Consider the following 22,754-nt stretch of genomic DNA (forward strand, 5'->3'; position numbering starts at 1 on the left):
ACACAATACTTGGATACTTATATAGCTTATTTACACATTTTTTAACAGATTGCCTCGATGACTGCGGACTTCGGTTCCTATTAGCAATGAAGCACTACGGATATCTTCTCCGATGTCTGCCGCTGGCCCAACGTGCCTCCCTACAAAGAACTGGCGTTGGCACCTGCAATCTTGTATGGGCGTTCCATTCAGAGTCACACGAACAGTTGCTGGCTTTAATACCAGGGTACACCAAAGGACAAGCTAAATGGAGTACTATGAGAGAATTAGGTGAGAAAATTCAATGTTTGTATTTTATTATTTTTGAATTCGCTTACTTATTTTCCAAGCTTTACAAAACATAGTCTGGCTAATGAAAGAAGATAATTGAATTATTTGAAAACTTTCGGATGGCAACACAGAATGTCATTGAATTTCTTAGGTTAATATGATTTATTGTCTTGATACTTCATGCAATTACTCATTTTTATTTCTATTATATATTTTTTCCGAATAGTGAACAGGTATAATAGCCTTAACTTTGTTTTATTTATTTTTGGATTCTGATTTTGATTATTCCGAATAAAGTGGTGTTTTATAATAAATATAGTTTTAATTTTCCATGCAATGCTTGTCATTTTAAGTATCAGTAGTAAAAGACTAAATACGTATAGTATTTAATTTCATAGAAATACAGTTACTATCAATGTAAAAAATAATAAAATCAAGTATCAAGTAAGTTTATTCCACAAGATATATCAAACTTTTAGGGATACCATACTACATTTTTTTGAATTTGCCGCTCTTTTTCGTTATCTTCTTTCATTAGCCAGACTCTATACATGTTTTGATGGCTCCAAAAACCGTCTTTATGGGCCACCGGGGTCGCTATATGTTTATTTTGGCGTCGTGCCAATTATAGGTGCTTTACAGACTGGACCATCCGTGCGGTTACAGTTAGCAAATTAAATTCAAACAAAACTCTTAAAGAAAAATACTGCATTCATTTCTATTTGAAAATACGCTAGCTACTTCTGGAAATAAAACAGGTTCGCACCAGAAAAAATAAACTATGCCAGACGATAACCTATATATCGCCAATTGCGATTATTTTTAGGAACAAAGTTCTGACAAAGATAGAAAATTAAATTAAAAAAAAATTAAATTGTACGAAAATAATAGTAATCAAATTTGTTTTATCTGTAAAACAAATTAGCTATCTATCCAAAATTTAGATTGTTATTGAAAATTCCACCCGTTATTATAAATTTGCTTTTTAACTATTTCGAAATGTATATAATGAATAAAAAAAAACCAAGTTCCATATATGACATATTATTAAATTCGAAGGTGTCGGCTGGTGGGTGCGTGGCGATCTCCTCCGTACTTGTGTGGAGAAGTTAGCCCGTGCCGCTTATATGTCTAAGCAGGATCCGATGGATGCTGCCTTGTATTACTTGGCTATGAAAAAGAAAACTCTGCTCTGGGGTCTGTTCAGATCTAACCAGCATGATAAAATGACTGCAGTGAGTTTTAACTTATATAGATTTTGTTGTATGAATATTTTTTTGAACACGCCGTTTTCTTCATGGACATGTTTTTTAGTTTGTGATCAATTTTGTTAGTACATTCTTCTAATGGTGATTTCTGGAGATACGTTACGATAACATGTCTAATGTCTATCTAATATATAAAATTCTCGTGTCACAATGTTCGTTCCCATACTCCTCCGAAACGGCTCGACCGATTCTTATGAATTTTAGTTATTTTTATTGAACTAAAAAATGTTTCCTAGAAATAATATACATGGCAAAACAACGTTTGTCGGGTCAGCTAGTACTATATATTTTTATCCTTTTCTTTAATAAAGAAGTTCCATTGAAATTATTTCAGTTCTTCTCGAATGACTTTACGGAAGATCGGTGGCGGAAGGCAGCCTTGAAAAATGCTTTCGTCTTATTGGGAAGACAGAGATTTGAGCACGCAGCTGCCTTTTTCCTTCTTGGCGGTGCTTTAAAGGACGCGTTAGAGGTAACTTGTTTATTTTATTTATGCAAACATCACACATGTTAAAACGAAGACAATCCCACGCTATGTAAGAAATAAGATATATACATGTGTAAATGACATGATAAATTACGAATTAGGCGCAGCGTACCAGTACGCTTTGGTACGCACAGTACACTTGTATGATAATTGCTAAAATTTAAAGACTATTTATTAAAAGCGCGGGTATTACCGCAAGCCCTAAATACAGGTGATTTAAATATCATTTCTAATTTTCTTTTTTTAATCTTTTTATTTTCTTATCTTTTTTGTTAAGGTTTTAAGGCACAATCATTAATGTTCATTAACTACTCTTTTCTACCAAAAGCTAGAATTGTTAAAGGCAGTAAAATTTACCCGTCGGATACTGAGTTTCGACTCCAGAAAATGTTTTAAGGGCAGAGAAATTAATGGATGGAGGATGCTTTTGTAACCAGTCGACTATTTGTTATAGGTGCTGATAACTCGTTTGGGAGATTTGCAACTAGCCATGGTGATAGCGAGATTGTATGAATCTGAAACTACTCTACCGCCCAGTTTGAAGAAATTAATAATGGATGAAATATTGGGGTTTGTATTTGAAAAATCATTAAACCGGACCTGTTTTACTAAAACATTATAGATAGTTATTTAACCAGAATTATTTGTTAGCTAGTTAGTTTTATAGGCTAATTTTATAGGCTAAAAAACAGTGGCGCTACAACCTTTTTTAGGTCTTGGCTTCAGATTTCTGAATCTGTTTCATGACCATTTTTAAATCTAATAGGCGAGTGGGTGATCAGCCTCCAGTGCCTGACACACGCTGTCGACTTTTTGGGTCTTAGACATGTCGGTTTCCTCAAGATGTTTTCCTTCACCGTTCGAGCAAATGTTAAATGCGCACATAGAAAGAAACACCATTGGTGCACAGCCGGGGATCGAACCTACGACCTCATGTATGAGAGTCGCACGCTGAAGCGCACTCTGCTCAATGATTATTTAATACTTCCTTATTTATTTATTTTTACTAAACATAACGAAATGTTACCGTTTACTATTTTAGAACAATAAAGTCTTATATTTTTAATATTAGTAAATTTAATTTGTTCTAAATCTGTTTGAAGCTTACAATATTATCTGTATTATGAATTTAGCGGTGACTCAGAAAACGGTGACGTGGATTTAGAACGCGCACACGCAGATCCATTCATCCGTTCCATGGCGTTGTGGGAACTAAAGCGACATGGAGAGGCGTTAGACACACTTTTGAGTCCAGCCGGACGGTTACACGCCGCCACAGATAATAACGACCCACAACCGAGCGTGTTCAACTTTTACGTATACTTACGTACACATCCCAGATTGAAGCGTCATAATATGCCAAGTCAGGTGCGTACTAAACTACTACTACGTACTATCAATAATTAGAAAACTAAAGTTTAAAAAATCTTTTTTGCGAGTTAAGTTCGGTGGCGATTGTGGGAGAGATGATCAAATCAACATCACGTTCTATCTCTAATCGTTTAAAACAGAAGCTTAAAACTAACATACAATTAGGACTAACAAAAAACTGCAACATAGTTATTAATGGGTTCTTAAACTATGTGACACATTTGTTACCTATAACGAATATAAGTGATGTTGACCTATTGTACGCTCCAGAAACCAGAATATTATTTCTAATGTATGAAAAACTAAAACCTCATTAATTACTACCAAAACTTACATTTAAGAATTTATTGGATACAAGTGTAAGTAAGTAAGATGATTGATAACATTTAATATGTACATTGAAATCATTAACTATAATATATATGTAAAATGACTAACATTACATAACTCGCGATTAGATTTATTACTTACGTAGTAGGTTCCTTTTGTGTCTGACAAACGCCTTAGCCATTTTTGGTTCTCGTTACGATATTTCCCTTCATCGAACGAGTAAGTGTAAATTACGTACGAAAAAAACTAGAAAAGTCTATTGGTGTACGTGATTGAACGCACGACCTCGAGGGTCGAAGGGTCGCCCGCTAACAGCGTTAAATATTTTGACGAACTCATGCATGTGTAGGATGCATCATGCAGTGTCCAGTTTTTGTACCATTTATTTCTATACAATACTATATTATATTTATATACACAGACTGTTCTAGAAGTCTTATTAAAATAAGCAGAAAGCATTATTAATTTTAGGGTGCGACACTGGCTTTGCTAAACCAAGAACCAGATGAAGGCATCACTCGTCTGGAACGCCGTTTGTACTTCCAAACGGCCCATGGGCACTTCAAGGCAGGATGCCCTGCGCTAGCTTTAGAAGTTCTTTCGAAGCTACCATCACGAGTAAGAGATGATAAACCGAAGGCAGCTGTGCCTGTTGTTGATCATGCTGTTATTCATACAGGACAGTTGAGCGAAGATAACACTAAAAGTATGTTTTTTAAAGATATTTTTTAACATTAAAAAGTTTTTGATGTCAATCTATGTGTTAGGTTTCCCCACTAGCCTCTTGACTTTAACCGAATATTCTTTGATTTTATTCACATAGTATTTGTTCGATTATAGACAATTTTAAATTGTTATTTTATTATGAGTCTATTAGACGCTTTCGGAGTTTTAGTAATTTTAAATACGTTCTTATAAAAATAATTCTTATGATAAGATTATATCCAAGATTTGGACGTTTTTATATAAATATTTTTATAAATTTAAGATTTCGACTAATTCTGTACATTATTTTATGTATATGTAGTGCGTATATGATTATTTGATTCATGTTACATGTCTGCTGTAAAACAAATTACATTCTTGATTATAGAAGAAGAGACTACCGTGGACTGGGGTGCATCATCAGTAGATTGGAGTGCTCCAGTCGCTTCATCCAAGACTGATGAGCTTGATTTAGATTGGGGAGCTCCCGTTACTTCTACGAAGGATGAAGAACTAGTCCTTAGTTGGGATAATGATGACAATAAGTAAGAGCTTGCATCTTCTTGTAATGTCCATTTAACATTTAATGTAAAGTTTATGTTGATTTCAGAAGATTTTATAAAAAAATGTGTATTGTATTTCTAAACAAATTGTTTTTAATTTTATGTACTTAACCTTTTTTTTTAAACAATAATTGTTACAAGATTTTTTTCGCTTCATAACAACAATATTTATTGTTTTCTAAGAAAGAACTACAAAATAATTGCTGCATTGTACTTTAGTGGCAATAACAAATAAAATCCATTAATATTTCCAGATCTGAAGCATCCGGAACATCAACTCCGCCTCTAGAGATGAAGACTGGTAAAACAGAAGAAGAACCTACTAATGAAACACCAGAGAAAGAGAAAGATGAACCGCCTGTGGTGGATATTATGGCACAGCAGTTGAAATTCGTAGCTTGTCTCAAAATACTTATGGAAGAACTTAGCACGCTCGCTACTGGATTTGAAGTGGATGGTATGTATTCTTAGGGTGGAGTCAGAAACAATACTTAGACTAAAAGTGTCTACACACGGCCTTAATATCAGAGGCAATATCGAGAAAGTGGTGGTGTTGTGATAGCTCCCTAGATCACCTCGTGTGTAGGCCAATCGTACCCTAATTTTATTATCAACCCTACTGCTACTGCCGATTCGAACTACGACCCGATTTCATCCATATGAGAATATTTTCTTCCTTTTCAAATTCGAATAAATTATTGACGTGCGGCAATTAACCCTCTATGCTTTGTTTCTGAATTTTACCCTAAGAATGTTTTTTTTAGTAATGATAAACCAAAGTGCTTAGGAGTGATAAAACAAATGCCAAAATTTATACAACCTTGGGACCTATTGACGGCAAAGATTAAGGCCCGAATCGTCAATCAACGATTGGTCTTGACTCCTATCTTTCTTCAGAAATAATTAAGATTCATAGTAAGGATTTCAGTTTTAAGTCATTTAAATAATTCTTTCGATTTTATAAATATACGTACTTACTCCAATCAAAAATGCTCTTCGATAATTAATTCAAAAACTGTCTCACATATCCATTCCATTCAATATTTTAACAAATAATACTACACTGATCATAAACTCTCAGAAGCGCTGCAAATCTATCAAACTTAACACAGAAAACATGACTGGACAGCTCTTGAGTTTGATTGACGATTCGGGCCTTAATCTTTGCCGTCAATAGGTCCCAAGGTTGCATAAATTTTGACAGCTTACTAGACCATCTAATGAGTACGACTGTGACCTTATAGGTGGTCATCTCCGGTACCAACTATACATTTGGTTGGAGCGTGAAGTTGAAGCGCTACGCCGCCTTTGCGGATACGTGGCCACGCCCCCAGCGGGCGAACTTCTTTGCGCAGACGCAGAACAAGCTCCTTTACCGGATAAACCTACATTACACCAGCTATTGGTACGGGAGAAAGCAGACTTTGAAGCTAAAGTACAAAGAGCAGTTCGACGGAAAAAGTGGCTCAAAGGTAACGAACGAAAATAGTACTGATCCTATCTTCAAATATATTTTAAATAACGACAATTATAATGAATTGTTTTCTTTTTTTTTTGAGAAAATCTAACAAATTATTCTTTTATAAATAAGCCGTAATTGTCGATCGAAAATCAAACACGTATACATACTTTAATTTAAATTAATTTAAATATTTTAGTCGCACAGTGCAATAAAGTTTCTTACAAAAACGAATGACCAATATTCAATATATTACAGGCGCGCTACTTAAAATTAAAAATAAAATATTCTTTTGTTATTTCTTAAATTACGTATGGTATTTTTAGCCAATGAAACACTCCTACGCACGCTGCTTTCATACTGTTCCCTCCACGGCGCGGGTGGCGGTGGCTTGGCCTCTGTTCGTATGGAGTTAGTTCTATTACTTCAAGAATTGGGACAGGACAAGCAACACCAACAATTGCTGTCACCGTTGCCATTCCCGACAACATTGCCTTTACTTGCTGCTGCCGTTGCTGCGAATAACACGGTCGTTGCGGATCCTGTTAGGCATTTGCAGGTAAGCTTTTAAAGGGTTTGAACTTACTCTGCGTCCAATGTATACGAAAAATCACCTTTAATTGTTTATAACATTTTAATATAATGTTATCTACAACATAAAGCGTACTTAAAGGTCGGCAACACAACTGCTAGCCTCCGGGCGTTTTAGGTGTCCATCGGCGTCAGTTAGAACTTAATTTTTTTATTTTATTTAAACACGTAGTAACTTTAAAAAAAACTCGTTTAAATTGGAACCCTTTAACCTGTCTCTTTCCATCTATAGCGTAACCACAATTTGAAAGAAAGAGATGAACGAGTACTTTCGCTAAATGCAGACTTTTTATTAATAAGTGGGCAAACGCATTATTAAATCAAATAATAAACACCTGTTCAGGCGGTAGCTCACGACATGTTGGGCACGATCGGAGAGTTGGGTGTACCAGGAGGGTCAGCGACGCGAATACTTCACACTTTAAGAGAATTGGCCGTCGCTCTCTCTGCCTGCATATATCAGAGTTTGTGCGATTCTGACACATTTAGCTTGAAGCATCCACACCATCATGAGGGGTGAGTAAACTTTGTTTGTGTACAGCTTTTCCGGCAGTGGACTGTGAAATGTGTATTTAAATTTATATGCAATAAATGTTGAAAGTATATGTATAGTATATGTCGTGTATGTATTAGCAAGCTGCACTAGATAACTAAATATAAGACTGTGACACCTAAGAACCTAACAACTCTACGGATCCCTAAGCCCTAGATGTATCCCAAAGCATAAATAGTGATTATATGAGAGGGGTGTTAAAGGTTCAAGGTGGTGGGATTTTATCAAACTTGTCGGGCAGGTTCACCACGATAATTAAAGGATTAAAGGAGGCTTCGCCACTTTAAGAGGAACTGAGAAATGATTAATACAGAGCAATATTCAAATTTAAAATATTGTTTTAAAACAACTTCTTAAATACTACTACTCAGTACTACTACTCATATTCCATATATATATATTTACTCATGTGAGCTGTTTCACCTTCAGCTACTTAAATTTTGAGCAACCACTTGCACATAAATATCAATTTATAAGGTTTTCGCTATATAAATGAATATGAAACCTGATATTTTTCACGTATGTTCCTTGTTCTTCGAGAATATAAATATTTTAATCATTCACAGAATTATTGCTGAAACACCGGGAACTGCGAATCTTCTTGTGAGATCAAGGCGCTACTCGACTGAAGAGTTAGCTGTCACTACTCCGTCCAATAAGTGGCCTGGTAATCTTTTTTATCCGATTTCAATAAAATAAAATATATTTTAACGCAATTCACCTTCAGTGAATTGAAGATTATCAATAGGATTATGTTTTAATTAGTTTTATTCCTGTTTGCACTGTAATTCAAAGAGATAGATAGCGGTCGAATCAACTCGTTATTTCTATAAATGCGAGTAAATACAATAAAAATATCAGAAAGTTTTGCTAAGCAGCAAAAAATACCAGCAAAACAGTAGATTAGGTTCAAAATAGGCACTTAACAATGCTTTCATTATAACCGATGAGCCCACTACCGTATATATCCAGCTCAAAATCGCGAAGAATTCGAAAGAGAGGTCCCACAACGCCTAGGTTGGGTTTTGCAGAAGAAATTTAAAACAAATTGCCGATTTTCGACCTAGGGAATGAGTAAGGGACGACAATTTTATTTAATTACATATTTAGCTATTTATACGAGAACGTAACACCGGCTAAAGATCTCCGATGGCATAGTGATATCATATTAAATTTCTTGAGCTGATGGTACGGGTGTCTATGTGAAAATCATCTACTAATGAAAGGTAGGTATCGAGAAAAAGATCTTTCAACGCGTTGATCAGTATAATCAGTTTCAATTAAATTACTGAGACCCGAGACGAAATCACATAGCGATAGATCTGATTCACTTAAGCCGCACGAATTTGTATAAAAATGACGTTGGCTCCCGCTTTGTTGAATTGTAAAAATAAATAATAAAAATAAATTTAATCTACTAAGGGAAAACTTATAGGTGTATCAGCCCTCCGTGGACTGGCATTACGGGCTGCGGAAGAGGAAGACGCGCCTCGCCTTCCTGTGTTACTCGCGGAGGCCTTCTGCGCTGTATACCTCGCTTTATTGGGTTGGGCCTTAGCTGCTAGAGATGCCCATCTCTTATATAGATTATCTGCACTTAATATGGAGACGAAAATACACTCAAGGCTATTTGGAGGTGGTGTAAGAAGACTGCTTACGACTGCACCAGCACCGCCACAAGTGAGTTGTTTATTCCTAGACGATTAAATTTATGTATTGCTTTGATTTAGTTTATACCAATTATTTTATTCTATAAATAATAATAAATGTTTTTTAATCTCTCCTATACGAGCCAAGGCTGTACCTAAGTTTAATCAGGATTTCTTAGTTTTATAAGCGAGGTGATTACCTACATCTTCGGAGTTACGCCACAAAAGTATAGCCAGACGTAGGCACTCTCTTCAGCATAATAAGCAAAGCATATATTCATTATTTTGTTATACGAGTATAGAGTGAAAAATATATTCGTTAATATTTAAAGCATCCCGTTGAACAAGGAACCTTACATCTCCTATTTAATTAGACTGGACCATTTTGAATAAAACTTTCGCTCCTATTGCTAGTTTGATGTACATTTTGTGTAATTTATATAATACATTTGCGTGTCTTAAAGACTGTATATTTTAAATAACACTTACCATTTTCCTTTAAAAACTTTTATATATTTACAGCCAAAGATAATAGAACGAACAGAAGGTACGTCTGTCTGGTCGTCACTTCGGGAGAAACGGGCGTTATTGCATATGCGCCTTCTAGGGTTGGGTCCTACCGCGCCCCACACTAATATACAAGAAGGCAGGCCCACGTACAGAGAACAGTTTGTGTCACCACAATGCAGTATTCTCACCTACTTACTTACGAAGGTAAATATTATTCATACTCAAACTCAAAATAACTTTATTCATATAAATAACCAAGTACACTTATGAACGTCAACAGAAAAGATATCAAATTGATTCTAAATTTACATTTACTACCAGTTCGAAAGTCAAGGGCGAAGTGCGGGCAAAAAGAACTGTCGAGAAACTCTCTGCCACTCATTTTAATCGCTAAGTTTTGAGTCATACAAATTGTTTGTTTGCATAACAGCCTGTAAGATTCGGAATTCGTCAAAAATGTATTGGATTTTGTCATACATTCGGGCTAAGGCTTGTTTTTGAATATCACTTAGTTAGTCTGAGCATCAATAGCCTAACCTAATGGTTTGTCTTTATTAAGCTTGTCAAATAAATAGACGTCAATAAAAGTACTAGTTGAGAGCTTTGTTAATAAGACTGATAATTTTTCAATGTTTCCTGTATGTTAAGACAACATAGGATTATAAGTTAGTTTTGTTTTTCATGATATAGGCTATGTCGAAATCATTTGCATGAACCAATTTTAAGGTATAGGTAGCGTAAACAATAATAAATTGAACTTTTGTGTATCTATTGATTGTCGAATTTGCCTATGAACTCACTTCAGCTAGCGCAGCGTTTGGTCGATATGAGGTCTTCAGCCAAAGCCAAAAGCCCAAATCAAATTCCCATTACAGAATTAAGAATTTATATTTTTTAATATTTGTAGCCGTCACCCGAACAAGATCCAGATAACAATGACTATGATTCAGCAGAATCAGGAGTAGAAGATGAGCATGAGAGTGAGAGTGAAGCAGAAGACGACATCTTTGACACTACCGCCCCTAAGTAAGGTTTTTAACGTTACAGATTTTTTGGGAAAGGAAAAATACTTATTACAATGTGGATTTAAGATACTCCCGACGGGGAATGGAATAATATTTACATAACTTTAACTTAATAAAAATTCAATTGCTCTGAAAATTATAACGTGCCCCTATCATCTGTTTGAATATCTCATTACTACGATGAAAAATTCGAAAATTCATTATACAAATTAGTAAACAAAGATGGAATTAATTATTTTCAATCATTGCTTTTCAATAGGTCAACGAAATCTCGAAGCAACATCGAACATTCAGATCCGGAATCGTACTCTTGGTACGTGATGCGTGTCGGTGTTTTGAGACTCGCGCAAAGCAAACTACAAAGTTTCCTACAGCTGTGTGGCATCGAGATGTCTGGTAATGTTTTTCTTTAACCTATAACATCTGTAAAATTTACAGGCATATTGACTAATGACCGCGACCTTTGCGAACGTAACCTTAGAGTAACTAGCTCACGATCTTTCTCAAGGCAATCTTAGTAGTCGAATTTTCAACCAATGTACGTCAGTTTTTATAATATATATTGTGTATAGTTTACCTTTACATTTTACCCGTTATAAGGACCGACAACATTCAGAATTTAAAAAATCTTAAATAAATGCTGCATCATAATATATCATAAATAAATTATATGATATATAAACTTTACGTGCTCACTTGTACGCGATCAAAAATATTTTATAACGTCTTTAAATTTGCTATCATACGGGGGCAATCCAAAAAGCCTAATGATTACAAAATCGGGGAATACAATTTGGCTTTGTAGTTTCGAATCTACCCTTTACACCCAAAATTAAATTATACCACTGGTTAGCTAAAGGATCAAACAATTACAATAGCGAGAACAGTGACACCACGCGTGCGGTGTAGAGCTGCCATTTTGAGTTTATTTTTCTGCGTATCGAGATTAACATTAGAGGCATAACTTTCAACTCGGAGAAGTTACGATGTTCGTAAGTTTTAATAATAATAATAATTTATTTGCAAGAATATGGTCCAAAAATTGTATGGTGGTACAATGGAAAGTTCGCATATTCTGCCACACATAATGGCGTGTAAATTTGTCTTAAAAGGAAAATTTACATAGAAGTTATATACATTATGAGTTATATAATTTAGTCCATTCTTAAATTATTTGTAGTGATAAAATATCACATTATTAAAAGATAAAGTTAGTCAACTGACGTCCAAATGTTACCGTTACATAAATGTATTCACGTATAACACGGCCGTGCCCAACCCTATTTTTACTACATTATTTATTAAATGTTGCCTGTACTTATTGGAAGATATAGATTAACAGGCTAAAGTGACATGCCTGGCTAAAAAGTTCCTCTTTGGTCTTTTACAATCGAATTATTTTTAAGCTAACAACTGACGTTACTAACACGCTATGAACGTTCACTTATAGAATTAGCGACAACCAGTCCCACAGTCCATGCCGCTTTACGCCGCGTGGAGCAATGGCAGCAACAATTGACTGAAACTTTGGAGACCCGTCCGTCCCCAATCGATTATATCCCGGGTTGCTTCCCCGATAGAACAACCAGCGGACCACCGATAAACAAATACAGGTAACTTTTGGCCGAATAAAATTATGTTCCATTCCCATATATGTATTCGTTTGCAATTAACTCCTTTTAATTTAGAGAGCCGGCAGTTTAAAAGTACTTATGAAATATTATTTAAACCCTTCAAATAAACACGATTTCCGAATGACTCAAAAATGTTTAGATTTTTTATTATACTAGAAATAAATAAACGTAGAGCTTAGGTTTCTTAGAAAAGCGGTGCCGTTATCTAACGGCCGTAATGTAACGTTGGGTGACGTCACCCATACGTTGTCTATAAATAACATCGGAGTAGGTTTTCTAGAGAACGTGGAGTGTCACCGTAACGTCAAATAGCGGTGCTGTCATTTGCATGACGGCCGTCATAGCGGTGATAAAAATTAGTTCAACGTTTGTCGCGTGTAGCGGTGCTCATATTTAATTAATACAATTGGTGGAAACGTGACTTGAAAATGAAAATGATTGTTTTTTTGCACTATGTTAAAAAGTAAAGACGGCCTTATTAACAACCGTAAAATGACGGCCGTTAGTTAACAGCACCGCTTTTCTAGGAAACCTAAGCTTAAGGAAACTTTGTTATATTTCAGATGTCTCCTGGAAAAGCACAATACGCCCTTCAACTCGTCCATCTACAGTTCGGCATCTGCACGTCGACTGTGGAGCTATCTCGTTAGACAGGAACAAATTCAGGTATAAAATTATTATAACTAAATTTGCTTTTCAAATTGTTATTTGTTTATCCTCTATCTCTCTCTCTCTTCCTCCATTTTTAGTTTAATTGCTCGTTTAGCATATTTTTTTTTAATCTTTTATGTCATTTATAGAAAAAATATATAAATATTTGTGTTAAATGGAATGTGTCAGCATTAGCAGAATTATTTTTGAATTTGATACCAAAAACTGTATAGTAAAGCAATTTCAAATTTAAAAGTAGAAACGAATAAATAGTTGAGCTTTTTGGTAAGCGTCGTAAGGTTTTGGTACTATTTATATACTTTTTTAAATTGTAATATTTTTGAAACTTCTTTAACGAGTTTATTAGCGTACGATAAAAAGTTCGTAAGACAAAGTATTATACACACAATTAATACCATATACATAAATACATGTGTTGAAAAATTTTCAGGACGTATTCATTCGTGCTGTGTTCTCGCGTAGACGCACTCAATCGATGTCTGGCGAGACAGCGCCCTCTACAGACAGGCCTGTGACGAAACATGATGATGATCTTCACAGTCCAGTGCGAATCATTCATAAGGAACAGGACTCCATAGCTGCGTTTTGTCTTAATAAGGTTAGTGGAATGAAAAAACATTATTCATCAAGTTGTATTGTCAGTAACAAGTGAAGTGATGCAATAGGTTCACCATATTTTACTCGCGTTTCGTGACTGACATTCCCAAAGCCCATCTTCTACCCCCTAAGAAATATTAAGGTGCAGAAGAAACAGAGACTTCCCCCCAGGAAGGTACCACACGCGCTCTCGGTGGACAACCCCCTTTTGGGCGTGGCCCCACTGGCTGCCCTTCGTATTCTGGGGGGGGGGCTGGCAATGCACTTGCGAGCATCACTAAATATCCTCCGGAGGTGAGTCTCCTGCCCGTTTGCCCCCCGTTATATATAAAAAAACATATAGTCTAACTCTATATAGCGACGCTGAAATGAGCATTTTAAATTATTATTACTTATAATTTCGACGTTTTAGACATTACACTGTACTAATTATGGTAAGAATTAATCGATTTTCAAGTTTACATTTTTGTATTTTTAATCTTTTCGTTTACTTAATTAAGATTGAAAAATGTTAAATAAAACGCAGACATTAAGCATTTATTAGATTATTTTACACTCAACCTTTAACTTAACGTCAGATAATTTGTAACTATTTCTATAAAGATACATTTTCTTACTGACACGCGGCTGTATTTTGGACCATAACTTATCGTTCACCGATTTAAATAGCTATGCATTATTGACACAGGTGGGAGGTGGTCTTCTGGCAGTAGCAACAGCACGCGAAGTGCAAGAGATGGACGTGTCCCTCTTATTACGCGGAGGTGCTTGTTGGGCTGAAGATGAATGCGAAGTAGATCTCCTCGCGTTGGCCTCTGACCCTGCAGCTCTACCCGATACCGGCTTCCTGCTGATACAGCATCATGACAAGTCAGTCTTAATCGTTTTATAATTATTTTCGAATTGGAATTTAGATTTTTAATGAATGTTTGTGTTATTTTGAATAATTAACAGCGATTCGGCTTGCTTTAGATTTTATTGGCAGTTTTAATATTTTAAGGGGTCATAATGGAATTATTAGTGTAATGAAAGTTACTCCAGCTAACTTTTGAAAGCTAGCGTTAGTAAGTCAGTTGGTGTTAGATAAGGTTTTATGAGATACTTTAAGTTTGTCTGGCTAAAAATATATGTCATTTTAATTATTAATAACTTTGACATAAGTAAATGATTCCCGTGTCAAGTATTTCAAATATACAGTGTAAACTCTATATAACGAATTTTAAGGGACCGCGCATTTTCTTACGTTATATGGAGTTATAGAGAATGAATAGAAAAAAAGCATATTTAAGCAATTACAATAATTTCTAATTTTATTACTATCAATAGGTAAATTATTCTAAACACATATACATAACGCTTTTCTTTTACTGGCCATCTTGACAGTTTCAAAGTTTGTTTACGACTAATAATACACGATAGGTGACGGTGGTGCGTTTAGTAACTGAAACCAAAATTACCTACAGGCAATGTAATCTAAGAATAATGGCACGACTGTTAATACATTTAACAATAACGAAGGCGAGAAGGCTGTTTATGTCCTCAGGTGTCTTCCTTAGAAATTTCGGCACCTCAAACGTTTGTTTTGTAAGCTGATTATAAAACAATTACACTTAAGTATGTTGTTGATGTCTAAATATGAAAATATTTCTTCGTTATAGAAAATGGCTATTGGGTATTAATGTATTAAACCAAACAAATGTTACTATGTTTTGTGTTAAACCAAACAAATGTAACTATTTTTACGTTATAGACAGTTTCTCGTTATAACGAACGAAGTTATAAAGAGTTTACACTGTATATAAACTGTAAAAAATTCGTTAGAAGGTCAATGCCACTGTTTTTTTTTTTAAATTTTATAGCCAGTTTTGAAAGGCTAACTTGACTTTCCGTTTAGGGGCAACGGTGGTTCTGTGCCTGGAACAGGAAATACTTCTCCGTTGAATCCCAACGCACCACAAGCGCCTGTCGGAATGGCCGGACAGACGGGAAGGGGAGCTAGCGTGGTTAGTTTTTAAACGTATAATTATTGACATTCCCTTAATTGTAGCATAATATTCCTTGTCTGGTTTGGATTTCTTCCAATACAGTTCAAACATATATATGTACACTTATACACTGCGTTGGATTCCTGACTTTAGCAAAACAACTGAAGTTCTTTGACAGCAAGTCTACTTTTACAGGATTTACGTATTAAATTTAATGCGGTGTTAACAGGTGAGAAACTAGTTAGTTGCTTATAATTTTTATTTCAGAAGTAATTAACACGAGCTTTTATAACTTATTGAGTTCAAGTTCAAGTATTACGTCACGCAAGTTTTGGAGATTATTGACCCCCCCCCCCATGTAACGCGCCGTAACGTTTTTCTGTACCCAAGTACAATACTGTACCCAAGTATAGTAAAACGTTTCGTGACCACCTAGTAACTCTTTATACCTAAAAGTTACCATTATGTGGTGTAAAGTACTGGAAAGTCGAAAATAATATTTACAATAACGCGTAATTCAATCCCCGTAACGTTTTACAAAAGGACCCCCCCCCAAATTCGTTACGTAATACTTGAACGCTCCCTTAGTTCCTTTATTCATTTATTTATCCACGATACTAATTTAATGGTATTAACTTTTAACATGACTAATAGTGTAAATAACAAAGGATAAGTGCTTGCTAACAAGTATGAACTCCACAGCACGAGCGACGGGCAAGCGTTATCGCCACAAAGCCAAGTGGGCATGAAGCGTACATTGTCACAGTACGTGAACGGTATATTAACTAACAACATTCAATTGTTGCTAATGGGATTGAGTGAATTAATGTACTAAGTATTATTCCCAAAAATTCTTGAACGATAGTACGATACTATACTCTGATTTTTCATTCCTCCCATTATGTTTCACCTACAAAAAGGTAAATCTAAATATTTACTTAGGTCACTTGACCTAATAGAAAAATAACAAATATTTCAATATCACGAATAATATATCTAATTAACTTTAATTACTTTATTTTACTGTTTGGCTAGCATCACTGCCTACTAATTCCAGGTTTAGTAAACCTTTAAAAAAAATTTATTGTTCTATCTTTCCTATCTTTACTTGTGCCTTTTTTATTGTTTGTCATGAAAAGGGACGTTATCATATCATATATTATCATATATTCACTAACAAATAAAATGTATGTATAGACTCAGATGTTGACTCGTATTGAAATTGAAAAATGTGCCCGGCCAAAAAGGTTTGTCATCTCTGACATGTCAAAAAATGATAGCTGCCAGAATACTACCGAATTAAAAATCAGAGTATACCATAACTTTAAGTTTATTTCGCAATTAAATAAGTTAAAGTAAAGTAAGCATAGGTAATATTAGTATAAACATAGTATTATTTCACAATTTTTATTTATAAACGATTACAGTACTTATAAAGCCGTGACTGATTTATATCCATTAATTCACTCAATTATTATTCGCTGGGTTTATGGTTTGGTGTGGGCAAATTGTAACGTTTTGCGTGCCGCCTACGCGCTTCGCTTATAGTTGAACTTCAAATGAAGAGAAGTTCCAATATCCCAAATGGTTAACAAATGAGGTGTGCGAACTGTTTCCGTTGAAAGTATCAAGTGTTGACCACAGGTGAAAGGATTGCAGTTCCCGGGTTGCCACGACGCGAAATACTGTCGTCTGGTGCTACATCGCTCCAAGCTTCTCATGAAACCGGTCAGTGACTACCGAATGTCCCCTTTTTCTTTAATGAGAACTCCCGTCTCCCGATTTCCCTTTGTCCATACTACCCCCCCCGTCCCGCACTTGGCCAGATGCTTTCATTAGAAGTCGTCTTTTGTTTTTTCATCGTGATCATTATTAAATTGATTTGACATTTTTGAAATTTTGGTTTCACCGTGTCGTTTGGTTTTAGCTCCAGATTTTTCATTCAGTGTTTTATTTTTCTCACGTCATTTTAGATATTGGAACTTTTTTATTTTGGCATTTGATTTCGTCTGCTGGCTGCACAGCAATTTGCTAACATTTGTTGTTTTTATTCGTGCTCGTAATAAGTTTTTATTGTGTATTTTATTTATACTAATTATTAAACATTATTGTAATCTATATTTTTGCTATTATGTAAACACCTATAAATTTTATATGTGTTAATAAAATGAAGAGGTGTTGGCTGCTTTGTCAATTTCCCTTGTTCGTCACTTTAAACGTATATTTTTATTTAGGTGTTGAAGCATAAAATTGACAACATTAAGCGTATGGCAGCGCACCCTTCACAACCATTATGTAAGTAATATTTATTTTATAGTAAACCAACTTAAATCGGGGATAAACTCTTTTTTAATTTATATAAGTACAGTGCTAGCTTATTATAGAGGAAATAAGTAATCGTTAAAGATTAAAGGATATTATGTAAAAACAATATTTTTATTCATGCAGACAGGAAAGACTCGTGAGCTTTATGACATTTGCTCGTACGGGCACTATATCTGATTAAATAATATCTGTTTTAGACTTGACGGGAGGCGCAGACGGCTCAGTCCAACTATGGGAGTGGGGCCATCCCTATTGTGTATGGTCTCCACGGGCACCTGGCGCTTTTGCAAAAGTAACCCGGGTACGGTTCTCGGACTACGGCAATAAGTTCGCGGCATCAGATGCGGATGGCAATCTTGCAATGTGGCAATTGCAGCCGTCCTCCAAAAATGGAACCAGCCAGCCGCAGACACCACCAAGGCCATTCTTTGTAAGGAATCCGTTTTAAATATAAACATCTTTATCCAATATTAACGGTCTCACCGACCACAGGACTGCTTTAAAGCGCTCAAATATTAACTTTTCTATAAAAAAAAAACAACACGTTTTGTTCAGTAATAAAATTTTATTTAACAGAGCACAAAAGGTATTGAAATAAGCTCAGAATGCTTTAGGTCTTTTGTATAAATGATAATAAATGTCCAGTGACTTTAAAGCTAGTAATAGTACTCTTATCTGATGTAAACGATATTATGATCCCACACCGGTTTTGGGTTTGATCTATTGTCTCAAATTATATATAATGGGTGTTTTTTTTAGAGATATAGAACTTTAAATTGCAATAAAACAACGATGGATTATTGGACTGTCATGATTTTTTTTTTATTTGAAAGATAATCTTGTGGCAATTCATTTAAAATATGATTTCTGGCATATGACTGCCACGGCTGGCTCGGATATAGTCCAATCTGGACGTCCAATTTTCGATGACTTTTTTCAACATTTGTGGCCGTATATCGGCAATAACACGGCGAATGTTGTCTTCCAAATGGTCAAGCGTTTGTGGCTTATCCACATAGACCAATGACTTTACATAGCCCCACAGAAAATAATCTAGCGGTGTTAAATCACAAGATCTTGGAGGCCAATTCACAGGTCAAAAACGTGAAATTAGGCGGTGTCTTTCAGTAAATCGACTGTGGCACGAGCTGTGTGACATGCTGCGCCGTCTTGTTAAAACCACAGCTCTTGGACATCATGATTGTTCAATTCAGGAATGAAAAAGTTATTAATCATGTCTCTATACCTATCACCATTGACTAACATTCTGGCCATTATCGTTTTTGAAGAAGTATGGACCAATGCTGCCACCAGCCCATAAAGCGCACCAAACAGTCAGTTTTTCTGGATGTAACGGTGTTTCGACATACACTTGAGGATACGCTTCACTCCAAATGCGGCAGTTTTGTTTGTTGATATAGCCATTTAACCAAAAGTGTGCTTCATCGCTAAACAAAATTCGCTTATGAAAATCGAGAACAACGGACGGGAAAATTGGACGTCCAGATTGGACTATATCCGAGCCAGCCGTGGCAGTCATATACCAGAAATCATATTTAAAATGTATTGCCACAAGATTATCTTTCAAATAAAAAAAAATTATGTCAGTCCAATAATCCATCGTTGTTTTATTGCAATTTAAAGTTCTATACCTCTAAAAAAAACACCCGATATATATAAGTATGTATAATAATTGTGTAGAGATTTCTTTAGTAATGTTCTATAAAATAATTTTAAAAAATACCTCATTTTCAGACTCACCAGTGTCATAGTAAAGGAATTAGTGACTTCGTTTTCTTGGGTTCCTGTAGTTTAGTAGCCACAGGTAAGAAAAATTAATATGCCTTTAAGATATAAAATATATACAATTTCACCTTAATATGTTATTTAAAATATGAACTTTCTTTACAGCCGGTCATAGTTCGGAAAGTAAAAACGTGGCTATTTGGGATACCTTAATGCCGATTAAGAAGGCTTTAGTTGTTTGTGAGTATATTTTAAAATAAATAGAAATAAGCTAAAACCCTAATTCATTAATTATGAATTCATTAATTTTATATGATGATATGTTTTCATGAACTTTGAATACAATAGCAACACTATTTCGTTGTAACGTTCTTGAATTTCAGTTCTTTATTTCTAACTACTTGTACAGACTCCCTGGAAATTTATAATATTTCCTTTAAGTTATTCTCATACACGTGATATTTTTAGCGTGGACGTGCCACGAAGGCGGCGCCTCGTGTGTCGCATGGGCAGGCGGCACTGGCGCATTGGTCTCGTGCGGGCGTCGCGGCGACGTACTCGTTTGGGACTTACGTGCACGTGCACCAAGACACAAGTTGCACGCGCATCACGCGCCCATTAAGTGCGTGGCGCTCTCACCCAAAGAGGATTATTATGCTATTGGCGCCGCCGATGGGGACATAAAGGTACGCAAACACTAGAAACTAAATTAGTCAAAACAATTTCTAGAAAATTTAGAACATCGTTTATACAGTGATATTTATTTGTCAATATTTTAAAGTAAAACTAGAACTATTTATAAAACAAGCAAGAAATCTCCAGAAAAATATTTAACAAAAACTAAAATTTTCAGGTGTATTCGCTCGCGACGCATCAATTGTTGCATACGTTCGCGGGTGAACACGCAAGAAGTTCCTTCTTCAAACATATTGGACAAGGGGTCACACAAATACATATTGGTAAGGAATAATTTTTAATTGACTTAATTTTGTCTCATAGTAAACTTTAAACGGTAAGTTTAATAAATGTCAATTTATTTCTTTATTATTGATATATATATGTCAATTCCTCTACAGCAGTCGTGGTCAGCAAACCACAAGTATACAGTTACGGCGGAATTATTATACGAGGTTTTGGGACCATATTTCAAATGTTATATCAAATAGAATACGCGTTAATTTATTTTTTACTGGTGGTATCAAAATTTCTGTTCAAGCAGCGAAAGATGTTGCAAAGGCATTGAAAGTGTATATTAATATTATTTTCAGATAATGGTGGCCGTTTGTTCTCGTGTGGCGCAGATGGAACAATGAAAGTGCGCAAGTTGCCGGAACGAGATGCGCCATTGCATCACGCGCACTACACTACTTAGTAAGGGCATTTATATTATTTAGTTCGCTATAAAAGTAAACCTTTTCTTCTTACATTGCGATGTTTTCGAATATGAGTTGAGACTTAGAAGAATGTGTTGACGAAATGCTTGTATAATTCAAGGTTTAGTTCCAGCAGCCAAACATACCTCGTTTACTTACCTGTATTTTTATTTTAAAACTTACTCGATTATTTATTTATATCGACACTTCTCGAATTCTTCGCTTAGATAGCCACAATATGAAATTATAAATATATTGGCCTACCTCATTATTTTACGTAGCGATTCGGGTTTTATCTGTCACCTATAGATAGATATGGGGGTAAAAATATTACATATTCAGCATGTTTCTTTGTTATAGTTATATTTTTATAATTTCCAGGTGAACGGTAGGAAAATAGAGGGTAGATAGGAAAAAGGAACGAGCTCGGCCGGAGTGATCGTGTTGTTGTTGTTCGTGTTACAAGTACCCTAGACTAGTCACCGAGTAGCCCATAATTTAGTCTTATATGAATCTTTAGTTCAATTGTATAATTTAACCTCTCCTAGACGAGGTCTATTTATCCCGAATGAATGTCGGCCTAAGGGAAACAGTCCTGTGTGCAATCCCTCGCTGTCTTATGATTCCGACTTAGTCGAGCCTTCTATGAGATGTTAGCTCGCATTTAATGTAATCTTGTTGACGCATAATAAATATTTTAATATTTCTAATTGTCGTCGTGGCTTAGTATGTGTATTTAAATAATTATTCTTATAATCTCTATCAAATATTGTTCAGTCTATCTCATTGGCATTCTACATTTAATAACCTTAGGTGTAAGTGTTGCTCCCCCTTTAATCTATTGAGTGTTGTTCAATGGTCCATTTTTCTCAGAAGTATATTTCGCGAGCAATAACAGAAGCCTCGGAAAACAGTATTAAGACATGTGTGGAGGCTGCGAAATATGTTTTTAAATTATATGTTGTGATGTGATAGTTGACGGTAATATAGCATTTTATTCCGATTAACTCGGATATTAATCAAAAATATTTTGTCTGTCTTATTTCCATTTGCAGTTCTGTTACAATATTTCCAATGTTTAGCTAAAAGACAATTTCTTAGATATTGTTTTTATTTAATTGTATTTTAGGATAATTATTATTTAGTAACCAAAGTATATGCGTACGTAATATTCACATTGAAACAAGTTACCAAACGTTAGAAAGTATTTTTTTAAACCGCACAATATTTTTTGTACACTCGCGTGTGCATGGCCGTGTTTTCTTTATTTGCAATGTGCTACACGAAGAAGTAAATATACAGATTAAAAATATAAATAACAATTCAAATCAATTCTTTTCACATATTATCTACAAATGGTGATCAAGTTTATTGTTACATATTATTTTATCTTGGTAAATCTTTTTTTATTAATTACCAATCTTGTTAATATTTTTACATACAAGATTGTTGCATCACTTATTTAAATTATTATATTATGTGAAAGATAGTTCAATTTTATTATGAAGCCACACTATATCTGTGTTATTATTATTAAATTGTGAACATTGTATTTAAATGCTTATTAATTTGTTTTATTTATGAAAGGACGTTAAAATAAAGGTTAAATCAAAACAATGCGTTTTATTCTAAATACCTATT

The 22,754-nt window shown here is 34.9% G+C and overlaps 1 protein-coding gene across 10 annotated transcripts in view; it reads left to right on the top strand.

Annotated features, from left to right (window-relative positions):
• The window catches only part of LOC125050380 (dmX-like protein 2), a 51,359-nt gene extending 28,632 nt beyond the window's left edge, over positions 1 to 22,727 (top strand). For 6 of the 10 annotated variants that reach the window (XM_047650169.1, XM_047650177.1, XM_047650171.1 and 3 more), the window contains 30 exons: positions 49 to 270; positions 1,330 to 1,505; positions 1,873 to 2,010; positions 2,480 to 2,595; positions 3,159 to 3,393; positions 4,198 to 4,432; positions 4,820 to 4,976; positions 5,249 to 5,451; positions 6,239 to 6,466; positions 6,780 to 7,012; positions 7,388 to 7,560; positions 8,164 to 8,264; positions 9,033 to 9,277; positions 9,769 to 9,960; positions 10,664 to 10,782; positions 11,041 to 11,177; positions 12,232 to 12,394; positions 12,979 to 13,081; positions 13,518 to 13,685; positions 14,373 to 14,554; positions 15,579 to 15,687; positions 17,314 to 17,397; positions 17,904 to 17,964; positions 18,192 to 18,424; positions 19,750 to 19,819; positions 19,906 to 19,980; positions 20,209 to 20,426; positions 20,594 to 20,699; positions 21,009 to 21,111; positions 21,495 to 22,727. In XM_047650169.1, coding sequence (XP_047506125.1) covers positions 49 to 270; positions 1,330 to 1,505; positions 1,873 to 2,010; positions 2,480 to 2,595; positions 3,159 to 3,393; positions 4,198 to 4,432; positions 4,820 to 4,976; positions 5,249 to 5,451; positions 6,239 to 6,466; positions 6,780 to 7,012; positions 7,388 to 7,560; positions 8,164 to 8,264; positions 9,033 to 9,277; positions 9,769 to 9,960; positions 10,664 to 10,782; positions 11,041 to 11,177; positions 12,232 to 12,394; positions 12,979 to 13,081; positions 13,518 to 13,685; positions 14,373 to 14,554; positions 15,579 to 15,687; positions 17,314 to 17,397; positions 17,904 to 17,964; positions 18,192 to 18,424; positions 19,750 to 19,819; positions 19,906 to 19,980; positions 20,209 to 20,426; positions 20,594 to 20,699; positions 21,009 to 21,111; position 21,495 — 4,586 coding nt within the window. In that variant the 3' untranslated portion in view covers positions 21,496 to 22,727. Of the gene's footprint in view, positions 1 to 48; positions 271 to 1,329; positions 1,506 to 1,872; positions 2,011 to 2,479; positions 2,596 to 3,158; positions 3,394 to 4,197; positions 4,433 to 4,819; positions 4,977 to 5,248; positions 5,452 to 6,238; positions 6,467 to 6,779; positions 7,013 to 7,387; positions 7,561 to 8,163; positions 8,265 to 9,032; positions 9,278 to 9,768; positions 9,961 to 10,663; positions 10,783 to 11,040; positions 11,178 to 12,231; positions 12,395 to 12,978; positions 13,082 to 13,517; positions 13,686 to 14,372; positions 14,555 to 15,578; positions 15,688 to 16,371; positions 16,435 to 17,313; positions 17,398 to 17,903; positions 17,965 to 18,191; positions 18,425 to 19,749; positions 19,820 to 19,905; positions 19,981 to 20,208; positions 20,427 to 20,593; positions 20,700 to 21,008; positions 21,112 to 21,494 lie in introns of all 10 variants that reach the window. The other 4 variants (XM_047650178.1, XM_047650180.1, XM_047650179.1 and 1 more) reach the window with 2 other exon arrangements.
• Positions 22,728 to 22,754: the final 27 nt, after the last annotated feature.

The sequence above is a fragment of the Pieris napi genome, chromosome 6 (assembly GCF_905475465.1).
Source record: "Pieris napi chromosome 6, ilPieNapi1.2, whole genome shotgun sequence".
NCBI lineage: Eukaryota > Metazoa > Arthropoda > Insecta > Lepidoptera > Pieridae > Pieris > Pieris napi.